Source organism: Sphaeramia orbicularis, chromosome 7, assembly GCF_902148855.1.
Source record: "Sphaeramia orbicularis chromosome 7, fSphaOr1.1, whole genome shotgun sequence".
Classification (NCBI taxonomy): Eukaryota; Metazoa; Chordata; class Actinopteri; order Kurtiformes; family Apogonidae; genus Sphaeramia; species Sphaeramia orbicularis.
Genome location: NC_043963.1, coordinates 20,445,526 through 20,470,359, shown reverse-complemented (window position 1 = coordinate 20,470,359; position 24,834 = coordinate 20,445,526). Strand labels below are relative to the sequence as shown.

General features: G+C 36.7%; 2 protein-coding genes across 2 annotated transcripts; one reads left to right on the top strand and one right to left on the bottom strand.

Annotated features, from left to right (window-relative positions):
• Positions 1-219: 219 nt before the first annotated feature.
• Positions 220-12,543, top strand: LOC115422948 (protein-glutamine gamma-glutamyltransferase 2-like). The gene is made up of 8 exons (XM_030139594.1): positions 220-385; positions 692-780; positions 932-1,085; positions 2,456-2,544; positions 3,928-4,111; positions 7,158-7,318; positions 11,374-11,510; positions 12,385-12,543. The coding sequence occupies exons 1-8, from the start codon at positions 310-312 to the stop codon at positions 12,530-12,532; spliced, it is 1,038 nt and encodes a 345-aa protein (XP_029995454.1). The 5' UTR covers positions 220-309; the 3' UTR covers positions 12,533-12,543.
• Positions 12,544-14,706: 2,163 nt separating this feature from the next.
• rprd1b (regulation of nuclear pre-mRNA domain containing 1B) lies at positions 14,707-23,926 on the bottom strand. The gene is made up of 7 exons (XM_030139452.1): positions 23,274-23,926; positions 21,743-21,872; positions 20,937-21,070; positions 20,411-20,532; positions 20,166-20,292; positions 18,777-18,952; positions 14,707-16,812 (listed from the first exon to the last, which is right to left on the bottom strand). Exons 1-7 carry the CDS (start codon positions 23,422-23,424, stop codon positions 16,663-16,665), a joined length of 990 nt encoding a protein of 329 aa, XP_029995312.1. The 5' UTR covers positions 23,425-23,926; the 3' UTR covers positions 14,707-16,662.
• Positions 23,927-24,834: the final 908 nt, after the last annotated feature.

The following is a 24,834-nucleotide window of genomic DNA, read 5'->3' as shown; positions in this document are numbered from 1 at the left end:
TTTTTTTCCCAAGAATGTCTTTTTTTAATGGATTATGAGATCTAAATGTATTGCATTAGACACTTATAGAGTGATTTATTCGAACATGCAATGACCTTTAACATATATGCGAACAAGCAAAACATACATAACAATACAAATATCAACAATTATAATGATCTTAGACAGAAGAACAGCGCGATACTTCCATTTACATGCCTGAAAAAGTCAGGGTGATGTTTTCTTTTCTATAAAATCTATTCAAAATAGTCAAATTATAATCCTGTTGTGCACTTTTTCAGGAACTTCCATGTCTGGGTGGAGTGCTGGATGATGCGCCCTGACTTGGAAGAAGGCTTTAATGGCTGGCAAGTTAGTGACCCAACTCCCCAGGAGACCAGTGAAGGTGACCTCTGACTTACAATGGCCTTAAATTTCTAGAAATGAAAAAGGCAGGGAAATATTTGTTATATTTCAAATGCATCCACTCAGGTTATGACTTTTTTGAACTGGTTTGGATGTCACTACATCTACCTTTACACCCTCTCAGCTACGTTTGCATTCTTTTGGTTCTTCCTTATGTTTGCCTCTTGACTGCAAAATTATTACTTCAAATGTTTAAAGTCATCAAAAAAAAAAAAACCTGTTAACTTTCATCCAGAGGGATTCTGATTGCAAGCTGTGACATAAGTCACTGCATGTATGTGTTCAGGTATCTATTGTTGCGGACCAGTCTCACAAAAGGCCGTCAAGGAAGGAGAGTTGACCACAAAGTACGACGCAGCCTTTGTTTTTGCAGAGGTAAGGGTTTCCTCTTAAATCCATGACTTTCCACATGTTACTGTGGCAGGTGACACATGCATACAACTAAGTCAGTCTGTTTCAATGGAAAATGATGAGTGACTCTAATGTGTTTCTAAATTGCATCTTTTCATGTCCTGTATGGAATCAGGTTAATGCAGATTATCTCGACTGCATACTCATGTCAGATGGAAGACTTGTCAAGAAAGGTGGTTCAACCAAACTTATTGGAAAACACATCAGCACTAAAGCAGTGGGCGTCGATGAGAGGAAGGATATCACCCATGAGTACAAATATCCTGAAGGTACTGCAACGCGGCAACTTTAAACATTTCTAAGGCATACTGCAGAGAAAATAAGTAGCAATGATCACAAAAATAGTAGCAACTCTAAGTTTAGAAAACATTCACACAGTTTCTCAAAGCAAAAAATCAGATTATCACTACTCGTTGCAGGATATTCAGGAAACGGGGACTTAACTGAACTTGCAACAATTGATTTCAAATGCCAAATAAAACTTTCAGATCCCAATGATGAAATGGTAATATTAGAGGAAGCTGAGGATGCCGTGAAATGCTGGAATTTTTACCTGCTAGTCACCATTTACTTTGTTTTCTAATGTGGCTTAGTAGCAAATATTGACAACCTAATGACCTTTATCCTCTACAGCAGTGATTCTCAACTTGTGGGTCGTGACCCAAAAGTGGGTCGCAAACCCATTTTCAGTGGGTCGTGGGCCTTTATCTGGGCAAAAAATGATGTTAAGAAACCAATCCTGTGCTTATTTTTTATAGATCTGAGTGCTGCCTATTTACACTCCCCAACAGTAGGTGGTAGTAATGTGCTGTAACACTAATTAAAACCAGACATTTCACAGCATTAAAGACCCATAAGTTTATTTTCAAATCATGGCGAAACTCAGGTATGACAATGGCTACATCAGATATGATTTTACCTACATGGAGGACAAAAACCTCAGTGAGTATAATTCTTGAATAAGTAACTGAATGCAATTTTAATGTTTAACTGAGTGCACATTTTTGGTTTTGATTAAAATGTACCTAATTTATTATTAAAGGGAATATTTCCATATTTAGCATCACCACCTACTGGTCAGTTTGGTTTATCATTAAACTTATCTTCTGTGTTGGCATACTGTGATACTCTGTATTATCTCAGATTCAAAACGCACCATCTTTTCATTAAATAAATTTGAGATGTTTAACTTTTATAAATTTGGGCCACAGCTTGTCATTTAGGGGTGATAGTGGGTCCTGCAGCCGGACTAGTTGAGGACCACTGCTCTAAAGGAACCAGAGGTCTTGTAGAGGTAAACTATGACCTATTTAAAGAAGTGAGAAAGCCATTGTTAACATGGAGGTGAATTATGCAGATACATAGATGTCCAGATTTCATGTGTGGTTGAAAAAAATTTGCAATGACATTTATTGGTGGAGATCAACAAAAAACAAACCTAATCTTCCACCAAAGAACAAACCTAATCTTGGAGATTTATATGAAAGTTTTTAAAATGGTTCAAGTGCTGCACATGTGATTTGTGTCGAGGAATTTTAGCACAGGATATTGGCACACAGTGGACAAACACATATACTCAGAGCCTTTTCTAACACAATGCCATTTATAACAAAACACACTGTTGGTCTTCATCATTCAGGCTCAGAGGAGGAGAGGCGTGTCTTTGAGAAAGCGAAGCATCACAACAAGTTAGAAAAGAGTGGGGAAGAGCCTGGGCTCCACCTTAAAGTAAGTGACGTTCTGTACCTTTTATCCACCTTCAAGTCTAGGTTTTACCTCCAGAACTAAACTTGACAAGATCTGTTGCGCCTTTTTATTTTGCTGGACAATATGTTCTCTGCACATTTGGCTGTAATAAAGTGGAAATCTAGTGAAGAATATTTGTTTCCAGCAATGCCTCTATACATTTATGCTCAGTTTTTCTAAAACCTGAGTATAAAGTTCATCCCAATGCATAGTAAATGTATAGTATGGAATAACCCAATGCAGACAGGTTATGTAATGTAATCTGGTCAAAAGGTATACTTGGTTACATTTTAAAACCTGTTCCATGGTTTTAAGGGTCTGATTTCAGGGACTAAAACTTGTGTTCTCGAACAGTGGTTTTCAAAGTGTGAGGGGCGTCTCCCCTGGGAGGCACAGCATGAGAAAAAAAAAAACCTGAATAAAAAGAAAAAAATTATAAACATCTGGATATCTAACATGCAAGGGGCAAAATGCATACATTTTTAGTACCTCAAGTGAAAGTGAGAGGACACAGAGTCTGGGGCGAGCAGAAAACAAAGGAAGTATGACCCTGATTATTTAAAGTTTGGCATTTCATGTATTGGTCCTGGTGATGCTCAGCTGCCACAGTGCGTTATTTGCAAAAAGGTGCTAGCTAATGACAGTATGCGACCATGTAAACTCCAGCGTCATATTGAAACTAAGTACCAAAGTTTGAAATGTTAAAAACACACAAAGATGTTAAGATATGTTAAGAGACGTTAAAAAAAACATACACAGATGTTAAAATGTATTTGAAAAGATGTTAAAAACACACAAAGATGTTAAAATGTGCAAACAAAGATGTTGAAAACATGTAAAGATGTTAAAATGTGTTAAAAAAGTTAAAAACATACACAGATTTTAAATTTGTTTAAAAAAAGATACTTAAGCACATACACAGATAAAGATGTTTAAATTGTTTAAAAAATGTGTTTAAGAATATATAAACATGTTTAAGATGTTTAAAAAAGAAAGACGTTTATAAAATTTATTGTTGAAAGCTTTTTTTTTAAGTCTGCAAGGAACATACAAATACAAATCAACAACTATAATGGTAATAATAGCAGTAATGATGGGGGGGGGGGGGGTGCAGGCTGCCTTTGAGTTCTCTCAGGGGAGTCTCACTATCCCACACTTTGAAAACCCCTGTTATAGAGTGAACCAGATTTAAAACTCAAGACAGGAGAATGCACAACCTAAGAACACATCAAATTGAGCTACATGCTATATTTTAGCTTAGACGTTTGTTACAAGATGTGTGCATAAAGGATGAAATGGATGGTCAGAACTAAATCCTCTAAATCTGAATCAAATATTACTGTTTAATCCCCTTATGATACAAAGATCAAGCTGACAGAGGAGATGACTCTGGGTTCAGACTTCGTGGTGAATGCGCTCCTCACTAATAACTGCATGGATGTGAGGAACTGCGTCTTCCAGTTCTCGGCCAAAGCTGTTTGTTACAACGGCAAAAAAGGAGAGGAATGCTGCTTTACTTCAGACAAAGTGGAGTTGTCCCCTGGAGAAGGTTAGAACTTGGTGTGACTTAAAGTTTCATTTAATAATTCTCTTGCATGAACTGGAATATATTGGGAATAATCATACTGTGCTTGTAGTGTTCTCAATTGGAAGTTGCCTTTGATTTTCCATATGGATTGTAAAATATTCACAAAGCAGCCAAAGAATATTATGGTATACAACATCGTTAATACAGAGGTTTGTCACTCCCTAATTTTCAGTATTATTATTTTTTCAGTATTATTATTATTATGTTGTATTGGAAGGAATCCCCATCTAACCTGTCCAAAACTGAACTGCTGGTCTTCCCAGCTAAGCCAACCATACAGCTGGACATCTCCATCACTATTGACTCCATACCTCTGGCTCCTACCAGTGTAGTACGTAACTTGGGAGTCATGATTGATAATCAGTTGACCTTCACGGATCACGTTGCCTCTGTCACCCGATCATGCCGTTTCACTCTGTTCAACCTAAGAAAGATCAGGCCATACCTAACCGAACAGGCCACCCAGCTCCTGGTGCAGACTATGGTTATCTCCCGTCTTGACTACTGCAATGCTCTTCTAACGGGCCTCCCAGCTTGTGTTGTCAAACCACTACAGATGGTCCAGAATGCAGCAGCGCGTCTGGTCTTCAGTCAGCCTAAAAGGGCACATGTCACCCCCTTACTCATTGAGTTACACTGGCTACCCATAGCTGCCCGCATCAAATTCAAATCTTTAATCCTAGCCTACAAAATTCTCCGTGGGTCTGCTCCTGTCTACTTAGGTGCACTAATAAAAGCTTATGTCGCCCCACGACCACTCCGCTCGTCTGGGGAACGTAGTGTGGTGGTCCCCAGACCTTGTACAAGACAATCCAGGCTCTTTTCATGGGTCGTTCCACATTGGTGGAACGCTCTACCAAGTGCTACAAGAACAGAGTCATCCCTGCCTATCTTCAAGAAGCTCCTGAAGACCCAGCTCTTCCGAGAGCACCTCCTGTCCTAGCACTTTCAAACATTCCATTTTAAATATTCTAATAAGGTTTTTCCCAGGACAACCACAGATTCTTTCACGATTATCTCTGGACCTGCTGCGGTGGTCCGGCCTCTTCCCTGCCCTCATCATCACCACTCACTTATCCTCAACCGCCTCCATGTGTCTCCCCCTACTCCCCCCTTCTCCCCTTCTCCCCCTCTCCCCCAGTCCCTATCTCTATCGCTCTCTCTTTTTCCCCTTCTCTACTCTCTCTCTTTAACCCCAACTGGTCAAGGCAGACGGCCATCCTCCAGGAGTCTGGGTCTGCTCGAGGTTTCTGCCTGTTAAAGGGAAGTTTTTCCTCGCCACTGTCACCAGTCACAAGTGTTTGCTCCTGGAGGATTCTGTTGGGTTTCTGTAGAACTGACTTAGAGTCTGGTTTTGACCAACTCTATATATAAAATGTCAAGAGATAACTTTCTTGTGATCTGGCGCTATATAAATAAAATTTGATTGATTGAGTGATTTAATTGGTTTTCCCCTGTAAGTCGCTTTGGAAAAAAGCGTCTGCCAAATGCGTAAACATAAACATAAACATAATGACACATCATCAGAATGGTTGCGAATGGAAAAATTCTCCTGCCCTCAAACGTCTTTATACTCATTACTCTGCTCAAAACTCCCTCTTTTGGAATCGATATCAAAGGTAGCCTCAAATCTGATTGTGAAACATTCTTTTAGGATTTGGACACAGTTTAGACGAACTTTCTCTCTTAGAGACCTGCCCACTTGTGCTCCAATAGCAAAAAAACATCAATTTATGCCATCAATCATAGACACAGCTTTTAATGAATGGACCAATAGAGGAATTACTACAATAGAAAACTTATTTATTGACACCAAATTTGCATCTTTTGATCAGTTAATGTTAAAATTTAACATTCCTAGGTCTCACTTCTTTAGGTTTTTACAACTTCACAGTTTGATAATGGCATCACTCACTCACTTCCCATCACAGCCACCCCATTCCCTCTTAGACACCATTCTGACAGTTAATCAAGGCTCCAAAGGGACCATTGGAAAAGTATATTCCCTTCTAAATACATATAATTTGGAATCTCTGATATCATTAAAAAAACAGTGGGAAGAAGACTTGGGGCTAGAACTCCCTGAGGAGACTTTGGGAAAGGCTTTAGACAGAATACGTTCCTCTTAAATCTGTTTACGGCACACAGTTATTCAATTTAAGGTTGTACATCGCCTCCACTGGACAAAAGTGAGACTAGCAAGGATTATACCAAGCTCTGGTCCCATCTGTGATCGATGTAAACAAACACCAGCCACCCTCTCACATACATTCTGGTTCTGTTCAAAATTAGATAATTTCTGGCATCAATATTTAAAACCCTCTCAGATGTCTTACAGACACGTATAGAGCCCTCTGCCATTACTGCGGTATTCGGAATAAGTTCACAAACCATTCATCGCAACCAACACGCAAAAAATATGATAGCCTTTGCATCTCTCATTGCCGGACGATTAATACTTCGTAGGTGGAAGGAGAAACATCCTCCAACCTTTAAGATGTGGATTAGTGATCTTTGACATCACCTGACACTAGAGAAAGTCTGCTATTCTACTAGAGGGTGTGTTCAGAAGTTTTATGAGATATGGAATCATTTTCTAACGCATATAGAGAAGTTGGATATCACTCATACAGATGTTTAGTAAGATGGACCCTTTATTATACAGAAATTAAAGCCAATCTGCTAAATGGTACAGTGACCCTTTTTTTTATTATTAGCATTTGTTTTGTTTTGTTTTGTTTCGTTAGGGGTGGGGTTCTGTTGGAACATGGGCAGGAAGTGGGGGGTGGGGACTGTTCTTGTTTGTATTAATTCATGTCTGAAATACAATTCTGTAGAGTCCCTGCATAAATACCAAAAAAAAGACTGTGCAAAAAAAAAGAATATTATGGTATACCTAAATGAGAGAATAAAATGACCCTTTCTTTGAAACAATGCAAGTACACATTGCAGTTCCCAAGCTGCATCAATGTTGTAAAATCAGATTTGTGTTTAATTTCTTTCCCAGAAAAACATTACTCCCTCAAAGTAGAGTACAACAAATATGGACCTGTGATCACCGCCGACAGATTGATCAAACTGTCAGCCGTCGTCATCGACAAGACAACCGTAGACATCTCTACAGCTGAGAGGACCATCATACTTGATGAGCCAGACATAGAGATAAAGGTACGGTGGAGAAAACCACTAATGGGAGTTTGTACTTTTGAGTGATCCAAGAAAATGTTTACCGGTAACACCTGGGGTGCTGTAAAGGGGAGGGGGGGGTAAACATGACAAATTCATGGGGCCCAGAATTCCCAGTCTTTTTCGTGTGTGTGTGTGTTTTTTTTTTCCCACCAAATTTTTTTCCTGGTATTTTTTCCCCACTAAATTCTTTTCCTGGTATTTTTTCCCCACTATTTTTTTTCCTGGCATTTTTTTTTCCCACTAAAGTTTTTTCCTGGTATTTTTTTCTCCACTACTTTTTTTCCTGGCATTTTTTCCCTCCAAATTTTTTTCCTGGTATATTTTTTTTCCCACTAAAGTTTTTTTCCTGGTATGTTTTCCCCACTAATTTTTTTTCCCACTAAATTTTTTTTCCTGGTATTTTTTTCCCACTAAATTTTTTTTCCTGGTATTTTTTCCCAACTAATTTTTTCCTACTAAATTTTTTTTCCTGATATTTTTTCACCCAATTTTTTTCCTACTAAATTTTTTTTCCTGATATTTTTTCACCCAATTTTTTTCCTGGTATTTTTTTCCCACTAAATTTTTTTCCTGGTATTTTTTCCCCCACTAAATTTTTTTCCTGGTATTTTTTCCCCCACTATTTTTTTCCTGGTATTTTTTCCCCCACTATTTTTTTCCTGGTATTTTTTCCCCATTATTTTTTTCCTGGTATTTTTTCCCCCACTATTTTTTTCCTGGTATTTTTTCCCCATTATTTTTTTCCTGGTATTTTTTCCCCACTAAATTTTCTCCTGGTAATTTTTTTCCAGATAATTTTCTTTCCTGGTATTTTTAATCCCCCACTCAGTTTTTTTTCTGTTATTTTTTTCCCCCACTCAATTTTTTTCCTGGTATTTTTTCCCCACTATTTTTTTTTTCCTGGTATTTTTTTTCCCCACTAAATTTTTTCCAGGTCATTTTTTTTTTCCTACTAAATTTTTTTTCCTGGTATTTTTTTTCTCACTAAAGTTTTTTTTCCTAGTATTTTTTCCCACTATTTTTTATTCCTAGTATTTTTTCCCCACTGTGACGGCCCCACACCTTTTGGGCACTGGGGGCACTGTCAGTTTTCTTTTTTTCAGGTGGAGATGGCCTGATTGATTGCACCTGTGACAGGCCTATTTAAGCAGGTCAACATGGACACTCACTCTCTCTCTGGTCTGGCCTGGTTTATACTCTCTCTGGTCTGCTGGGCTCTAGTCTGGTCTGCTGGGCTCTGGTCTGGTCTGGTCTTGGTTCTGCTCACTGCCCTGCTCTGGTCCTCACGCTCCTCTCGACTGGCGTTTTGTGTTGGAGTATATTGGTTTTGGTTGTTAGTTGGATTTAATAAACCTTGGTTACATTTTTACCACCTCCTCCGTCTCCATCTTTGTCAAACCTCAGAGCCGGGTCGTGACAAGTGGGGGCTCGTCCGTTCCTTGCTCCTGTGACAAGCAGAGGTTTGTCTTTTATTCAGCTTCACATTATCTGTAGTTCCGGCCGTGTGGGCGAGGACTGCATGATTTTTGTGAATGACTCAGGTTGTAGTAGTGTCCATAGTGACCTGGCGCGCAGGTATGTTTTTTCATTGTGCAGGTGAATGCGCAATCTCTTTGAATCTCGGAGACGAGAGGTGAGTCAGTTTTTTTTGTGAGTAGAGAGAGCCAGATGTGTGTTTTGTAGTTGTTCAGGTGAGTTTTAACACTGAGTTGTGTTCGTGTCATTTCACACTGGTGTGTGGCCTCTGTCCGGTCCCTGTTAGGTTCAGTGCGTCTTCCCCTTTGGAATTCTCTGGGGGGCTCTTCCTTTAGGTGGTGTTGAACGTGGGTAGAACAGTCGTCTCGGGAGCACGTCCGATGCTGTAGATGAAGTCTCCATTTTATCCAGTTGCTTCACTACACATACGGGATTGAGTGTCTAAATACCCACCACCTGTAGACACCTGAAGACTAGGGGGAGCTTAGAGAAGGTTCTGGTAGGCAGATAGAGGGACTAGCTGCGGTGGCTGTGGGGTGTGTTCTGGCTGTTTGCTCAGGTGTTCAGGTGAGTTCTGTTTTTTTTCAGGTAGGTTGGATTAAAATGGCCTCAGTAGAGGACTTTCTGTCTGCTCCGTCGGAGGAGTGGTTAGACAGCTGTTCGAGTGAACAACTGCTTAAGACTGCTGAACATTTTGATGTGGATGTGGGTGATGAGCGGCAGAAAGGTGTTATGAGGCAGATCATTAAAGGAAACCTGTTAGAGAGCGGGCTTCTTCAGTCTAAGCCTCAGGTTGGCTTGGCAGTTGATTCTGGCGCTGCATCTGTCTCTGATATAGGCGACGCAAGCTGAACGTTTGAGCAGCACCGGGAATTCCTATTACTGCAGCTGGAGCTGAAACGTCTGGATCTGACTTTGAGTCAGGGTAGTGGACCCAGACCTGCTCAGCCCTCTGATGTTCCACGTTTTGACGTGGCTACAAATTTATGTTTAGTTCCTCAGTTTTGTGAGCGGGACCCAGACATGGTATTTTTTTCCCCCGGTATTTTTTTCCCCACTAAATTTTTTTCCCGGTATTTTTTTCCTGGTATTTTTTTTCCCCACTAAATTTTTTTCCTGGTATTTTTTTTCCCCGGTATTTTTTTTTCCTGGTATTTTTTTTCCCCGGTATTTTTTTTTTCCTGGTATGTTTTTTTCCCCACTAAATTTTTTCCCCGGTATTTTTTTTTCCTGGTATTTTTTTTCCCCACTAAATTTTTTTCCCGGTATTTTTTTTTCCTGGTATTTTTTTTTCCCGGTATTTATTTTTCCTGGTATTTTTTTCCCCCTCTAAATTTTTTTCCTGGTATTTTTTTTTTTTTCCCCAGTATTATTTTTTTCCTGGTATTTTTTTCCCCACTAAATTTTTTTTTTCCTCGTATTTTTTTTCACCGGTATATTTTTCCCCACTAAATTTTTTTCCTGGTATTTTTTTTTTCCTGGTATTTTTTTTCTCCGGTATTTTTTTTTTCCCTGGTATTTTTTTTCCCACTAAATTTTTTTCCTGGTATTTTTTTTCGTGAGAAAACATAAAGGAAGGTCTGCACAACCAGTGAGCTCCCAAACCATTTAATCGTGACGTTTCAGGCCAAGGCCCTTCATCAGTCTCACGTTCTACTGTTTTTGGGATCCAGCACACCTCTAATTTTGGATGTGCGTGTCGTTCACCTTTTTTCATCTGGTATTTTTTTTCCCCACTAAATTTTTTTCCTGGTATTTTTTTTCACCGGTATATTTTTCCCCACTAAATTTTTTTCCTGGTATTTTTTTTTTCCTGGTATTTTTTTTCTCCGGTATTTTAATTTCCCTGGTATTTTTTTTCCCACTAAATTTTTTTCCTGGTATTTTTTTTCCCCACTAAATTTTTTTCCTGGTATTTTTTTTTTTTTTCCCCCCACTAAATTTTTTTTCCTGGTGTTTTTTTTCCCTGGTATTTTTTCTTTTTCCCACTAAATTTTTTTCCTGGTATTTTTTTTCTCCGGTATTTTTTTTTTCCTGGTATTTTTTTTGCCCACTAAATTTTTTTCCTGGTATTTTTTTTCCCCGGTATTTTTTTCCCCACTAAATTTTTTTTCCTGGTATTTTTTTTCTCCGGTATTTTTTTTCCCACTAAATTTTTTTTCCTGGTATTTTTTTCCCCACTAAATTTTTTCCTGGTATTTTTTTTTCCCCACTAAATTTTTTTTCCTGGTATTTTTTTTTCCCCCGCTAAATTTTTTTCCTGGTATTTTTTTTCCCCCCACTAATTTTTTTTCCCTGGTATTATTTTTTCCCCACTAAATTTTTTCCGGGTATTTTTTTCCCCAATAATTTTTTTCCTGGTATGTTTTTTGTTTTTAGTTAAAGCACTTGTTTTCCTTTTTGCATGGAGTGCAGTGATCGCCCACAACTGCTTGCGGTGCCCCAGTGTAACACACATCACTTTACTTCACCTCTCTTTACTTCAACTTTTGACACTTGTTGATGGCCTTGTGTCTTATATAAACTTTCAACATTAACCTGTTTCTGTTTTTCTGTAGCTGCTCGGAGACATCCAAGTCAACAATCCAGTGACTGCAGAACTGACCTTGCTCAATCCTTTGCCAGAGCCTCTACAGGACTGTAGCTTCACTGCAGTGGGAGCTGGGCTCACTGACAGCAAACCTATAATAATCAAGTGAGTTGGCTGTCAGTAGTGTAAAATTAAAGATGGCTTTTAACATGTTCCTCTAACCTTTACTTTAGCTGCACAGTATTGGTACATGCACATGTATTGGTACATTTACACTACATTTCTAAATTTGCAGATTTAAGTATAATTTTGCTGGTATTTTGACACATTCATAATTGGATAAGAATGTTAAACACCATTTCAGCTTTTTTATATAACTGTGCAATATTCACTACTGAAAATTATTTTTATCAGGGAACCACAGCTTTTTACACTGTTTTTATATGCATATTTATACTACCTTCTGTATTCTATAGTTTTTATATGCACATTTATTCTACCTTCTGTATTCTATAGTTTTTATATGCATATGTATTCTAGCTTCTGTATTCTATAGTTTTTATATGCATATTTATTCTATCTTCTGTATTCTATAGTTTTTATATGCATATTTATTCTATCTTCTGTATTCTATAGTTTTTATATGCATATTTATTCTATCTTCTGTATTCTATAGTTTTTATATGCATATTTATTCTATATTCTATAGTTTTTATATGCTTATATATATATATATATATATATATATATATATATATATATATATATATATATATATATATATATATATATATATATATATATATATATATATATATATATATATATACTATCTTGTATATATCATCCTTTATATATGTAGCACCTGTTTATTTATTGCTGCTGCCTACTGAGCCAATTGCATTAAAATTTCATGTTTGATGTAAAACGGTCTCTCTGTAAAAGGGTTGCCAAAGTGTGCAGACCAGATGAAACAGTGGAAGAGTAGAGGATAGCAGAAAACGGATTTAATGTTCAGATTCTGATGTAATTCCTGCAGGATTGGCACCGTCCCTCCTAAAGAAGAGGCCAAAGCCAGTGTTGAGTTCACTCCCACCAGCGCTGGCTCCAAAGTCCTCCTGATCAGCTTCGACAGCGACAAACTCAAAAACATCAAACTGCACATCGACATTGACGTGAAGGAATGAGAACTGACAATAATTAAAGATGCAGAACTGATCCCAAGCAAAATCAATAAAATGGATCTTAATCTGTTGTGACCCATTTGTTTTATTTCCGATACAAACTTTGTATGATCTGACACCTACATGAACGTACTAAAACTGGTTCTGTCTGGTCATCAGTATGAGTCCAGGTGTTGACTGATGCCTGCTAGAGCTAATGCATATAAATTATTCGTCTGGGTTTGTCAGTACTTTCCTTAATAAGGAACATTCTTCAATAGTCTCTAGTTCGCTTATATTCCAGTCAGTAACTCAAAAGCGCTTCAATTGAGTTCTTTTTGTTTAATCTGAAAAATGCTTTATTTTCTTTTTGTGCAAACTGAAAACATAAAGATGTAATTTTGAATTAAAAATTAATTCAGTGAATCCTTAGTTGCAACAGATGCTTAGTTTAAAAAACAGACTTTTTTTAAGTCACCAGTACACTCTAACGGCTATAAAATACACAGAATATTTTCTCATGCTGACTGATTTGTGTCTATAGATTGTTTTGGGCTCTTTAATTTCTTTGACTGTAGATCCATGACTGCAGTTTTCTTGTGTAGGTTAATTTATCCTGACAGGTTTCAGGTTGTTTCTTTGACTATTTCAGGTGATCACCAATGGCCTCCAAGGCTAAAGTACTAAGACTACATGTTATGTACACTGAAAATGATCATTTTGGACATGTTTTAAAAATGTTTCAGGACTGTTTTAGAAGGCTCCAAGAACATCAAGAACCTCATCCTGGTGAATTTCAGTTTGGTTTTGTGATGATTTCAGGTGGTCATCAACAGCCTCCAATATTGGAGTAGTAAGACTAAACTATGTGTCCAAAAATGATCATTTTGGACATGTTTAAGAAATGTTTCGGGATTGTTTTAGAAGACTCCAGGAACATCAAGGACCTTATCCTGATGAGTTTTAGTATGTTTTTTTATGGATTTTAGATTATCACAAACAGCCTCTAATTCTACAATAGTAAGACTGAAGTCTATGCACCAAAAATGATCATTTTGGACATATTTTTAAAAAATGTTTTAAGACTGTTTTAGAAGGCTCCAAGAACATCAAGAACCTATCCTGATGAGTTTCAGGTCTTTTTTTGGATGAGTTCAGGTGGCCATCAACAGAGTAGTAAGACTGAACTATGTGTCCAAAAAATTATAATTTTGGACATGTTTAAGAAATGTTTCAGGGTTGTTTTAGAAGACCCCAGGAACATCAAGAACCTTATTCTGATGAGGTTCAATTTGTTTTTTGTTTTTTTAAATGATTTTAGGTGATCACAAACAGTGTCTAATTCTAGAATTATAAGACTAAAGTATGTGCACCAAAAATGATCATTTTGGACATGTTTTAAAAAATGTTCTAGGACTGTTTTACAAGGCTCCAAGAACATCAAGAACCTCATCCTGATGAGTTTCAGTTTGTTTTTTTAATAATTTCAGGTGATCACAAACAGCTTTTAATTTTGAAATGGTAAGACTATAGTATGTGCACCAAAAATGATAAAATTGGACATGTTTAAAAAAGTTCCAGGATTATTTTAGAAGGCTCCAAGAACATCAATAAGGTCATCCTGAGGGGTTTCTGTTTGATTTTTTTAATGATTTCAGGTGATCACAAATAGCTTCTAATTTTGGAATGGTAAGACTATAGTATGTGCACCAAAAATGATAATTTTAGACACATTTCATAAGTGTTTCAGGGCTGTTTTAGAAGGCTCCAAGAACATCAAGAACCTCATCCAGATGAGTTTTAGTTTGGTTTTTGGATGAGTTCAGGTGGTCATGAACAGCCTCCAATATTACAATAGTAAGACTAAACTATGTGCTTAAAATGTTCACATTATGTAAAGTTTTTTATGTATGTTTCTAAGACTTTCAGATGACTCCAAGGGCATGTATAAGTGCTGCCTGAGGTATTTCAGGATTATTTGGCTTTAGGTGGTTGCCTTTAGAAAGACACTTGGAGTTTTGAAAATAACTTTGGACCTGTTTTTAACATGTCTGACACGTTTTAGTTTTGAGTTTGGTCCTTTGTTTTTGTTTAGATGATCGCCAAAGGCCAAGTAGAAGTAGACCAAGTAGAAGTAGCAACACAACAGTCACTGGATGTGTTTTCTGTAAGTATACATACACAACAATGACACATTTGTTCAAATGGTTCCAGTTTATTGGCATCCACTGAATCACTTTCATTACACAAAAGACTACCTGTAATGGTAGAGTCCTGCTAGTACAGTATGATTCTGCAGAGAGAAAAACATACAGCACATCATGTAGGTAACAAAAGATCTGACTAATACCTAAAGTGAAGCACAGTTGGGTCAAAATGCTGCCAAAATCCCTCCTGATTAACAGTGGTTGCTTTCTGTTAAGTTCAGACTTAAAAGACATCTGAATTCCTCCACCCTCAGCTGAATTCACTGGAAAATTCTGCATCCAATGCCACAGCAGAGGGCGCTGTAACACTAAAAGGCAATATGTTTTGGTCTCTATTATCTGAAAACAGTACACCAATCCCTTTGGTTAAACAGGGGCTGCAGTTGTTGTGATTCACATTCTCCTCTTTTCCAGACTATCCAAAGAGACCAGCGAGTAGCATTTCTCCACTGAATGAATCCACAGGCAAATTTCAGCTTAACATAATCACTGCCTACACTTAACTTTACCCAACACTCATCTCTCCAATCGAACAAACCGAGTAACTTCCAAAAGCATTAACGCACTTAGCTGTTTGACTTGGTAAACATATGACCTTTAAATTAAATGATTTTTTTTTCTGTCTGTACGCGAACCACTGGAAGTAAAACTGAAAAAAGTGTAATATATTTTTCATCTCAATCGCCGAAAAATGTGTAATATCACATTAAAAATTAAAGAAAGGCCGTTGATCCCAGAAAGGAAGTGACAGTTGCTTTTCAGCGGTATCTTTTTGTCATCCAGAGGCAATGTATAACCAATTCTTAGATGCTTTTAGGAAATTCTTATGTTTTTGTGTCATTTGAAATATTTTTTGTCTTCTTTATAAAGAATTTACCTTGTTTTCCAAAAATCATATCTAAAATACATACAAATTCAGCTGGAAATGACTATCGTCGTCTAACAATAATGGTAATATTCACCATATGCTGTTAAACATCAAAAAACGTATTTATAATCCCATTATTTTATTCATAAATCTTCCAGCTGTGCACACCCTAAAATAAAAAGACTCTTTATTTTCACTGTTTACCAAGATTGTATGTCAGATATACTTAAGGTTTGTTTTTGTTTTTTTATATGTAACAAAATGGGGATGTTTCTTGGGAAATAAACATTTTGAATGAGTCCAAACTTAAACCTTGTCTAATACACACATATGAACGTATTTTGCCTAAATGTCCAAAATCCAAGCATGAACGCAAACTAAGAAAAAAATAACCAGGTAGTTTATGCAGGAGAAAAACTGAAAACTTACTAAGGGGTCACAAACACAAATTTCTTGTCTAATAACAACATACGAGCTGCTGTGGAGTCGACTATGCAGGTGACAACTGTCGACCGTGGGAAGTAAAACACAATGTTCTGAAATTGTTCTAATACTTTACCGTTACCAGTGTAGTCAAAGCCTTCTTTCTTATGTGTCGGTACAAGCCTCAACTGAGAGCAAAAAAACAAAAAAAAAACAAAACAAAAACCCTAATAAATGGTATATCCTCTTCACAGTGTACTCACAAGCAAGATTTGTAAGAGCAAACTAACCACATCTGCTCACTTTGAACATTTCTGCCTGCTGAAGCTTTGCCCCTTCCCTACTCCTACATCGGTGGCGTTCTCCAACATTTCAAAATAAAAACAACGGAAAACAAACTTGAAGCTGGTGGAGTGAATCCTTAACGACTGAGCGAGAGCAGGGAAAGTCCAGGCTGTCACAGTCTCTGTTTAAACGTCCCGCTCTCCGTCTTGTCCTGCAGGTTTGGAGTTAGCGTGTCGGGCTTGGCTGCCGGGCAGAGATCTGACCACGCGAGTCCCCTGGCTGGTCGAACTGCGAGGAGTCGTTGGTGAATCAAACTTGGCGTGACGTTTGGGTGGGGAGGGGCGACGGGGCAGCTTGTCTCAGTGCAGGCCTCAGTCGGTGGAGAAGAGGTCCCCCGCCGACGGGAGAGGAGCCAGACCGCCGGTGACGTTGGGTAGGAGGGAGAGGTCAGGAAGACTCTGGATGTGAGACTTGAGCTCTTTCCTCACCTGGGTCACCCTCGCAAGTTTCTGCTTATACTCCTGAAAATGACATCAGAGGTAAATACAACATGTATGAAGATGAAATGAGGGGTTCTGATAAATATGTTTGAGTAATTTGTTTGTTTGTTTTTTCCCCAAGATAAGATGAAATAAAATAAGATACCGCCTTTATTGTCCCATATTGTGCAAATTCGCATTTTGTAATAGCAGGACAGTACAGAGCAGAATAAAGTAAAACACAGATAAAATAAAAATAATACAGAAAAAAAATAAAATCTCACTCAGTTATATACATCATGCGTGAGAAGTATGGTGAAGAATAAAGTGTAGATCCACGGCAAATGATATATAAAATAAGAAAGGTTTAAAAAATAAAAAATAAAAAAAGTAATAAAAAATAAACAATAAATGTAAAATCTCAAATCAATTATTTACACTGAATTAGAACAGTATGAAGCTCTTTTCCGTAGTCAGAGTATTACCTTCAGCAGACGGTGGTCAGTTCAGAGCACTGACCCAAGGTTTTTAGCCACAAAAAATCTGTTCTGAATGTACACTATCATAATCATTTATCTTTGTCTAATTTCCTCATTGTGTTTCCTCAACATATTGTTCCTTACAAAACAGTATAAGGAAGAGACTAGACTTTACTAATTTGGTTCAAGCATCATATTACCTTTAGATTTCACTTCTGAGCTAAATAAAACTAAATTATGGTTTGACAAATATAAGTTGTCAATAAATCTGTGTAAAACAAAATTCATGATTTTTGGCAAATATACAACAAGTAATGAGATAAAAGTACAAATAGAGGGTGTAGATATAGAAAGGGTGAATCAAAACAAGTTTCTTGGAGTGATAATCGATGATAAAATTTGCTGGAAACCTCACATAAAACATGTACAAAACAAACTATCCAGAAGCATCTCAGTCCTGGTCAGAGCAAAGGGGATCTTAGATCAGAAATCACTTCAGATTCTGTATAATTCATTGATCTTACCTTATTTAAGTTACTGTTTGGAGGTATGGGGAAATACATTTACAAGTTCATAACACAGACTTTTTATATTGCAAAAAAGAGCAATAGAATTGTTCACAATGTTGGTTTTCGGGACCACACAAATCCACTATTTTTACAATCTAAAACTTTAAAACTCATTGACCTTGTGGAATTCAAAACTATTCAAATAATGTATAAAGCAAAGAATAACTTACTACCGGGCAATATTCAAGAAATGTTTTGTGAAAGAAAGGGAGTCTATGATTTACGGGGAAAATTTAATTTAAAGATTCATAAAGTATTAAAAAAGTCATAAAGTACTACATTAAAAATTTCTGTATCACCATCTGTGGAGTAAAATTATGGAACTAATTGTGTGTGGGGATAAAACAAATATCAAACATAATTCAGTTTAAAAAAAGCTATAAAGAATTGATTCTTGAGAGGTACAGTATTTAATAATGACAATGAGGGCTGTTTATGGATGATGTTGTACTGATAAATCTGCTGTAATTATTGAAGAAAATGGTTGAATTGTTGAGTCTGTTTGTATGACGGCACTGCCATGAACATTTTGTTGTGAATTATTCAGTTGCTGCATTATGGATTGTTGAGGTTCGATGCTAAAATTAAGAAAATAGTATTGTTTGTTTGTTGTATTAAGTTAATAATAAATGTATAAAAGCACTGAGGGGTAGGATTAAATAAGTTCATACTTCTTCCAACTCCTTTTCGACCATGCAATATTCAGACTTGTATGTGCTTGAAGATAGATTCTGTCCATTTAAATGTTGTTTTGTTTTTGTCTTAATTTGCTTTGTTTTGTTTTATTTTGTTTCTTTGCATGTTCTAAATAAATAAATAAGATTTGATCTCTTATATGTGTCTCACTCCACAGCTTAGATGACCAGATTTCAGAAACATAGCCTTTCTGTGATCATGTGTACTTTTACATAAGTAAATCTGCACTCCTGTATATATCTGAGTGAATGGATGCAGTTACCTCTAGTTTCTTCTCTCTCTCCATGAGCGCCTCCTTCTGGCTGCTGATGTATTCTGTCAGCATGCGTGCCAGCTGCCTCCGGTCTTCCAGCTCCGCAGCCAGTCGACCGTTGTACTCCGCGAGCAGCAGACAGGCCTCATCCACAGTCTTCGACAACTTGTCTGCTGCCTCTTTGTCTGGAGACGAAGAAAAAACACACAGGCATTATATACAGAAAACACAACATTTGTTACAGCATTTTACAGTACAGGACAATAAAGTTGTATTCACTAAAGTCCTTTTCATATTTTAATCTTTACTTTGTAAGTACTTCTATTTGATTTGTAAACAAAATCTATACAAGTGATATATATAAACAAAGTCAAAATGCATTATTTTGCATTACATTAAGATAGATAGATAACTTTATTGTCTGTTCCAAGTAAAAGCAGAAATTCATCTTTTGCCATAGCTGTAAGACAGGCAAGTTTAAAAACCACACTCAGGCAAAACACTCCAACACAATCAAAAGCACGATACAATGGATAAAAACAAGTAAAACGCAAAATTACTAAAAACGCTAAAAAGTGGTTTCATCTAATTTTCTCATCAGGTTAGTTATAGCTACAACTGTAATTTTTTTGTGATGTAATTTTTTATTCTATAAATTTTTGTTATTTGACTCATACTTACATAATTCTTATCCTAAATCATACTTTTATTGTTCCATCAACTTATCCTCCTGGAAAGTGAAAGTTTTGGCTTTTTTTTTTTTACATTAAACAATATTGTCTTGATTGGAAACTGCATAATGCAACCATTTTTTCAGACACATTTTTTAAAAATGATTCTTATTCATTTATGTTTTAATAGAACGTCCTTTGCAATGGACAGCATTTTTTAAGTAAAACTGTGAAACTTTTGTCCCTACAGAGGACAAAAAGGCATTGTTGGGTCTCAGGAGAATATACATGTCCTTGAGAGTGAAAGACTAATGGTGCTATGGAGTTATAATTGCTACAAGTAAATCCTGGTTTTGTTTTCTTTGTGTGGTCATGTACACACAGATGGCGCAATAAGCCATCTACTGGACACAAGATGAGGTTTAGCGATGCACCAACATTTAAGTAAACATTACCAGATTTGCTTTGCAAATGTTTTGAGGACGGAAATGCACTTTGCATGATTATTAGACCTCAAGGATACACACAATGGATTCTGGTGAGTAACAGTGAATGTAAACAAAACATTTGTTCCTTTACAAAAACTCCTGATTTATCAAAAAGACAAAAAAAATTACTAATCTAACCCACTTTTATGTACCAAGGATTTGTTACATACTTGGGAGGATGTAACTCACTCTTTACGTCAACAGAAATTAAAACAATAAAAGTAAAGTGTGATTCATACCAGTGATCTTCTCCAGGAGAGAGACATCCTGAACCTCCTGCGGCAGTGATGCAATCTTCTGACGCACAGCTGCATCTCCTGATGCTGCATTCTCTAAATCCTGCAGAGCTTTCACCAACTCCTCAGTCTGATTTTTGGACAGAACAGGGGAAGAAAATTGAGATAAAAAATGACAAAAAAAGAAAGGAAACACATGAAATGCAGGAAGAATAGTAAAATTTTGTTGAAAAGGGCTGCAGACGTACCAGTTGTGCTGCAGAGTTGTCGACTGCATTTCGTGGAGATGTGTGGCTTCTGTAGTCATCATCGTCATCATCTTCATCTTCCTGAATTTTCTGATAAGTTCTTTTTATTGCCTTTTTCTCTTCTGCAGAAGGGAGCAAACACAATGCAGCATTATATTAACTGGCTTAATTTGATTGTTATGAATGGATTTAAACACCTAATAATTGTACGTACTACAAGCACAACTACTACAACTACAAAATACTGCTTCCAAAATACCCAACACATTTTAACTCACCAGCTCATGTAAACAGTCCAACAAAACATTCACAACAGAGACTATATCGTTTTTTGACGAAATAATTGCATTTCAATACAACCCATTTATAGGTAATACAGTTTAAGATGGACATTATATCAGTCATTGTGTGTGTTGATTTAAGTGGTCCTACAATTTCCATGTCATACCTGTGACACTAGCAGACAAACTTACACAATAGTTCAGCAAGTGAGTATTTTAAAACAAATATTTAACAGCTGTTTAACCTGAAGGTCTGGGGCTGTTTGAGTCCTCGATGGCCAGTTTGAGCTGCTGAATAAAGTCGCTTCTATAGAGGTTTCTCTCCTTCCAGATGTTGAGCAGTCGCTCCATGTGCTTTTTACAGTTCTCATCAGCATCACTGCCAGAAGACAAATAAATAGTAGAATTCAGTCAAAAATCATGCAATTATAAGAGGTAGGTTATATATCGGCCGGCCGATATATAGATTTTTTTCATTATTGAACTTTTTTTTTTTTTGAAAGCCGATATTTGATCAGTAGTAAAATGTTATAAGATATTTGATCAGGCACCTGTGTGGGCAGCACTTGAAGTTCAATAAATGTTAAAATAGTACTATGTGTATGTGAATTAATAATTTCATTTGTATTGTTGCATAAAAATCTTAGTTATCTGAGTGTTTCAAATGTATTTTACGGTCAAAGTGCTTTTAAAAAAATAATTAAAAAATTGGCCTTAAATATCGCCTCAAAAATTGGCTGTAGATATCAGCCGCTGGCTGACCAGATTTTTAAAAATTGACATCGGCCTTAGAAAAACCCATATCATTCAATCTCTACTCAATTCCACACACATGATTAGCTGAAATCAGTTAAATTACAGTTCTTTTCTTCAAAATAACTCCATTTATTGATTAATTATCAAAATAGTTGCAAGTTGCTTTATATTTGGTCACCTAATGGATTACCAGTGTACCTAATGCAGGTCTAACAGGCCCATTCACACATAAACATGTTTTAAACAACACAAGCTTGTGGTCATTTTAGTTGTGAAAAGGAAATACTGCAGCTACCTGGCTACATGGGAGCAGGCATCGACGAGCACCGACTCAAAGTCTTTGGTAAACTCTGGTCCTTTCTTCTTACTATTTTGGATGACATCATTGGCCAAATAGAGAAATGTCAGCTTCCTGTTGCTTTTAGCTGAAAAACACAAAAAACAAGAATGAATTTATTTTCTATGTAAATCAAAAAATCTAAGAAAAAAACATACTGGTGGTAAATCCATATCCTTTTACAGGTGCTGGGTAAGACAATATTGTACAAAGTGAACAAAATTATATTTGTAAATCTTTTTCTTCATATTTGCATATTTGTGGGCCCGTTTCCTGCCAAATACATTCCAAGTTTTCAGAAAACTAGCAAAATGCAATGTAAATTACACCCACTGCTGACTTGATTAACGGTGAAAGGCGCATATTAGCCTGACATTACCAGACTAGATCTCAATTAGATCTTAGTTTTAGGGTAATATCAGTGAGTGTTGTCTAAATGCTTATGGACAGATAGTTGTGATTGGCTCAACCAGGTCCACCGTGAATGGAGATAAGTGAGAAGAGGAGCAGAGTCAGGTCAATCTACCATATGAAGTAGAAGAACTGCTGCTAGATGGCTGGCATTCCTCAGTCATATGTATTTATAAGCAGGTTTGTCTATCATACAGTCTCAGTTATGTTTCAACACAGTATCACAGGAACAGTTTGGCAGAATATCCTAAACATTGGCTAAATATTGATACTAACACTCAGCTTGACTCAAGGATAACCGGGGTAGATTTTGAGGGCCAAAGGTGAAATATTAAGGTCCATGTAGATGGCATAAAACAGATTTTTGGGCTTAATTCAAGATTTTATATTGCATTTCAAGAATAGTGGGCACATCTGATTATTACGGCGTTTTACTTTAAGTTTTCAAATGCAAATACTGGAAACAACAACAAACGCTTCCGTACAGTGTCTCGCTTCACTTAACTCCAATACAATGGTTTGGTCCTTTTAAACATCATCAGGCATGTTGAAGGTCAAAGGGCTGTAGTAAATGAATTAAAGTTCTAATAAGTAAGAAAGTGTGTAGGAGCTTTTCTTTTTGTTTCCAAAGTTTACCTTTATCCTATGCACCTGTTGCATATCAAGGTGCACTGGGATTCTTTTTATATAAATGCAAATATAGAAAATAACAACTTCCCTCACCACAAAATAACATGCAAACTGTAACACCTTAGGACCACTTTTATATGTTTAAATATTCACATAGTATAAGATTTGGGGAGTTTCATTCGACTAACATTTAGGCTATTTGTTCAGTTCTTCACATGCCTCACCTTTAACCTGCATAGTTTCTCATCTACCTTTAAGCATTAGTAACTTATCACAGGCAAACTCTTTGCACCACATTAGGTTTACTGGAAAGTGGCCACCTTAATCAACGGTAATGTTGCATGCAACCTGTAACAGCGTATATCCATATGTAAAAGCAAAGACAGGTAAATTAGATATTTTTGGCCAAGAGGAGGTCAACCATCTCAAAGTATTTCTCTTGTCTTACCTTTCTTCAGTTCTCGGTGCCACACTTTGACGATGAGAGCAGAGTGTTTGCGGTGGTGGATGATCCACAGCGACAGGGTCTGGACGCTTTGCTGTGAGCTGCTCAGCTCCGACAGCTTCTTCTCCAGGGCAGACTCCGAGAAAGACGACATGCCGTAGTCTTTTTTGGTGTCCTCTGTGCCCTAACTGACCCCGACCCAGACCGAACCGCAGGAAACCGACCGAGCTCCGAGCTACTTTGGAGAAACTCGCTCCGTCATCAAATCTGAAGTTATGCCGGTAGCTTACAAACTGTCTGGTTCACTAGCTTTATGTTTAACTAGCTCCTTATGGCGCCGAGTTACAAACCAACTTAACTGGAGTTATGAGGTGACCCAGCTAGAAGTTAAATCGCTGAGTTTATCAGCAGCTGTCCCCTCTGTCTGCAGTGTTTGTTTACAGCTAACGTTAGCCAGACGAGCTAATCAGCCGTTAGCACGCTAGCGCTTGAACCAGAGCTTAAATAGCCTACGCCACTGCAACATAAATGAAAACCGTATCTTAAATTCACCAAATAATGTTAGACGTCCCAAGAGGGACGACAAAACTCACGCTTTGTCTATGCTTGTCTTACTAGTCTGGAAGATTTCTGGCTAAAAATGGCAGCTTGCACTTTCACCTCAACGTGTGCGTCGCTTAGTAATGACGCAATCAAACCCCCGGCGTCATCAACTTTGTCGATTACTTTAATACTATTTAATTTATTTATTTATCAAATTGACGGCTGTTGCTTTAAGATTAAATGGTGATCCTGTATTTTACTTTATTTATCTCTCTTTTTATTAAGTATGTTAGTTTTAATTTAATGTTTAAATGCGTTATTCATGTAAAATTTTATTTTTATTATAATGCACAAACTAGCCTTTGTAAGATATCTACCTGCAAAAGAGCCTATCCAGACTACTCAGATCCAGCAATAAAGATAAAAATTAAAATTTCACATTAAAATAGGGCAGGGTAACACAATCAATACAAATTAATGTTAAGAAGAAATAGTTTATTTTCAGTCTAAATGAGCTCAAGAGTACATATAAATCAAAAACTTCATTAGATATATACACCATTGGCAATACACAATGACAACAATCAAAATAACTATGACAGTCACATGAATGTGTTTTTCAGAATTATTTGTTATAAAACAAAAAAAAAAAATTAAAATATAATAAAGCATCACTGTTCCACAATTCTATGATTCAAAAAACAGTAACCATTACAATTCAGCTGCTGCATCCTTTGCTCAAGTTAAGATCATTTTCTCTGGCAAATTAAAAAGCCCTAAAATCAAATCAAGAAATAGTTACTGTTCTTCCTACAATAGCCATTCTAACATTCTATAATATGATTACATAATAACAATTATATAATGAGGTGACTTTGTGTGTGTTTGCTGCACGTGTGTGGAAAAATTAAAAGAGCGATAGTCATTTATTTTGAGCTATATTTTTTTATTAGTAGTATTACTGCTTTAATAATGTTATAATTCACATCACCAGGAAAAACCTGACTCTTGTTTTTCACTG

Bases quoted from the DNA above. Each gene is read 5' to 3' on its own strand.
- rprd1b (XM_030139452.1), bottom strand. From the start codon at position 23,424: ATGTCGTCTTTCTCGGAGTCTGCCCTGGAGAAGAAGCTGTCGGAGCTG. The intron at 20,533-20,936 runs GTTAAACAGCTG...TCCCTTCTGCAG, and splicing joins AAACAGCCCCAGACCTTCAG to AAGAGAAAAAGGCAATAAAA. The intron at 16,813-18,776 runs GTAACTGCATCC...TGTCATTTTCAG, and splicing joins AGAGAGAGAAGAAACTAGAG to GAGTATAAGCAGAAACTTGC.
- LOC115422948 (XM_030139594.1), top strand. From the start codon at position 310: ATGATGCGCCCTGACTTGGAAGAAGGCTTTAATGGCTGGCAAGTTAGT. The intron at 2,545-3,927 runs GTAAGTGACGTT...TATGATACAAAG, and splicing joins AGCCTGGGCTCCACCTTAAA to ATCAAGCTGACAGAGGAGAT. The intron at 11,511-12,384 runs GTGAGTTGGCTG...TAATTCCTGCAG, and splicing joins AGCAAACCTATAATAATCAA to GATTGGCACCGTCCCTCCTA.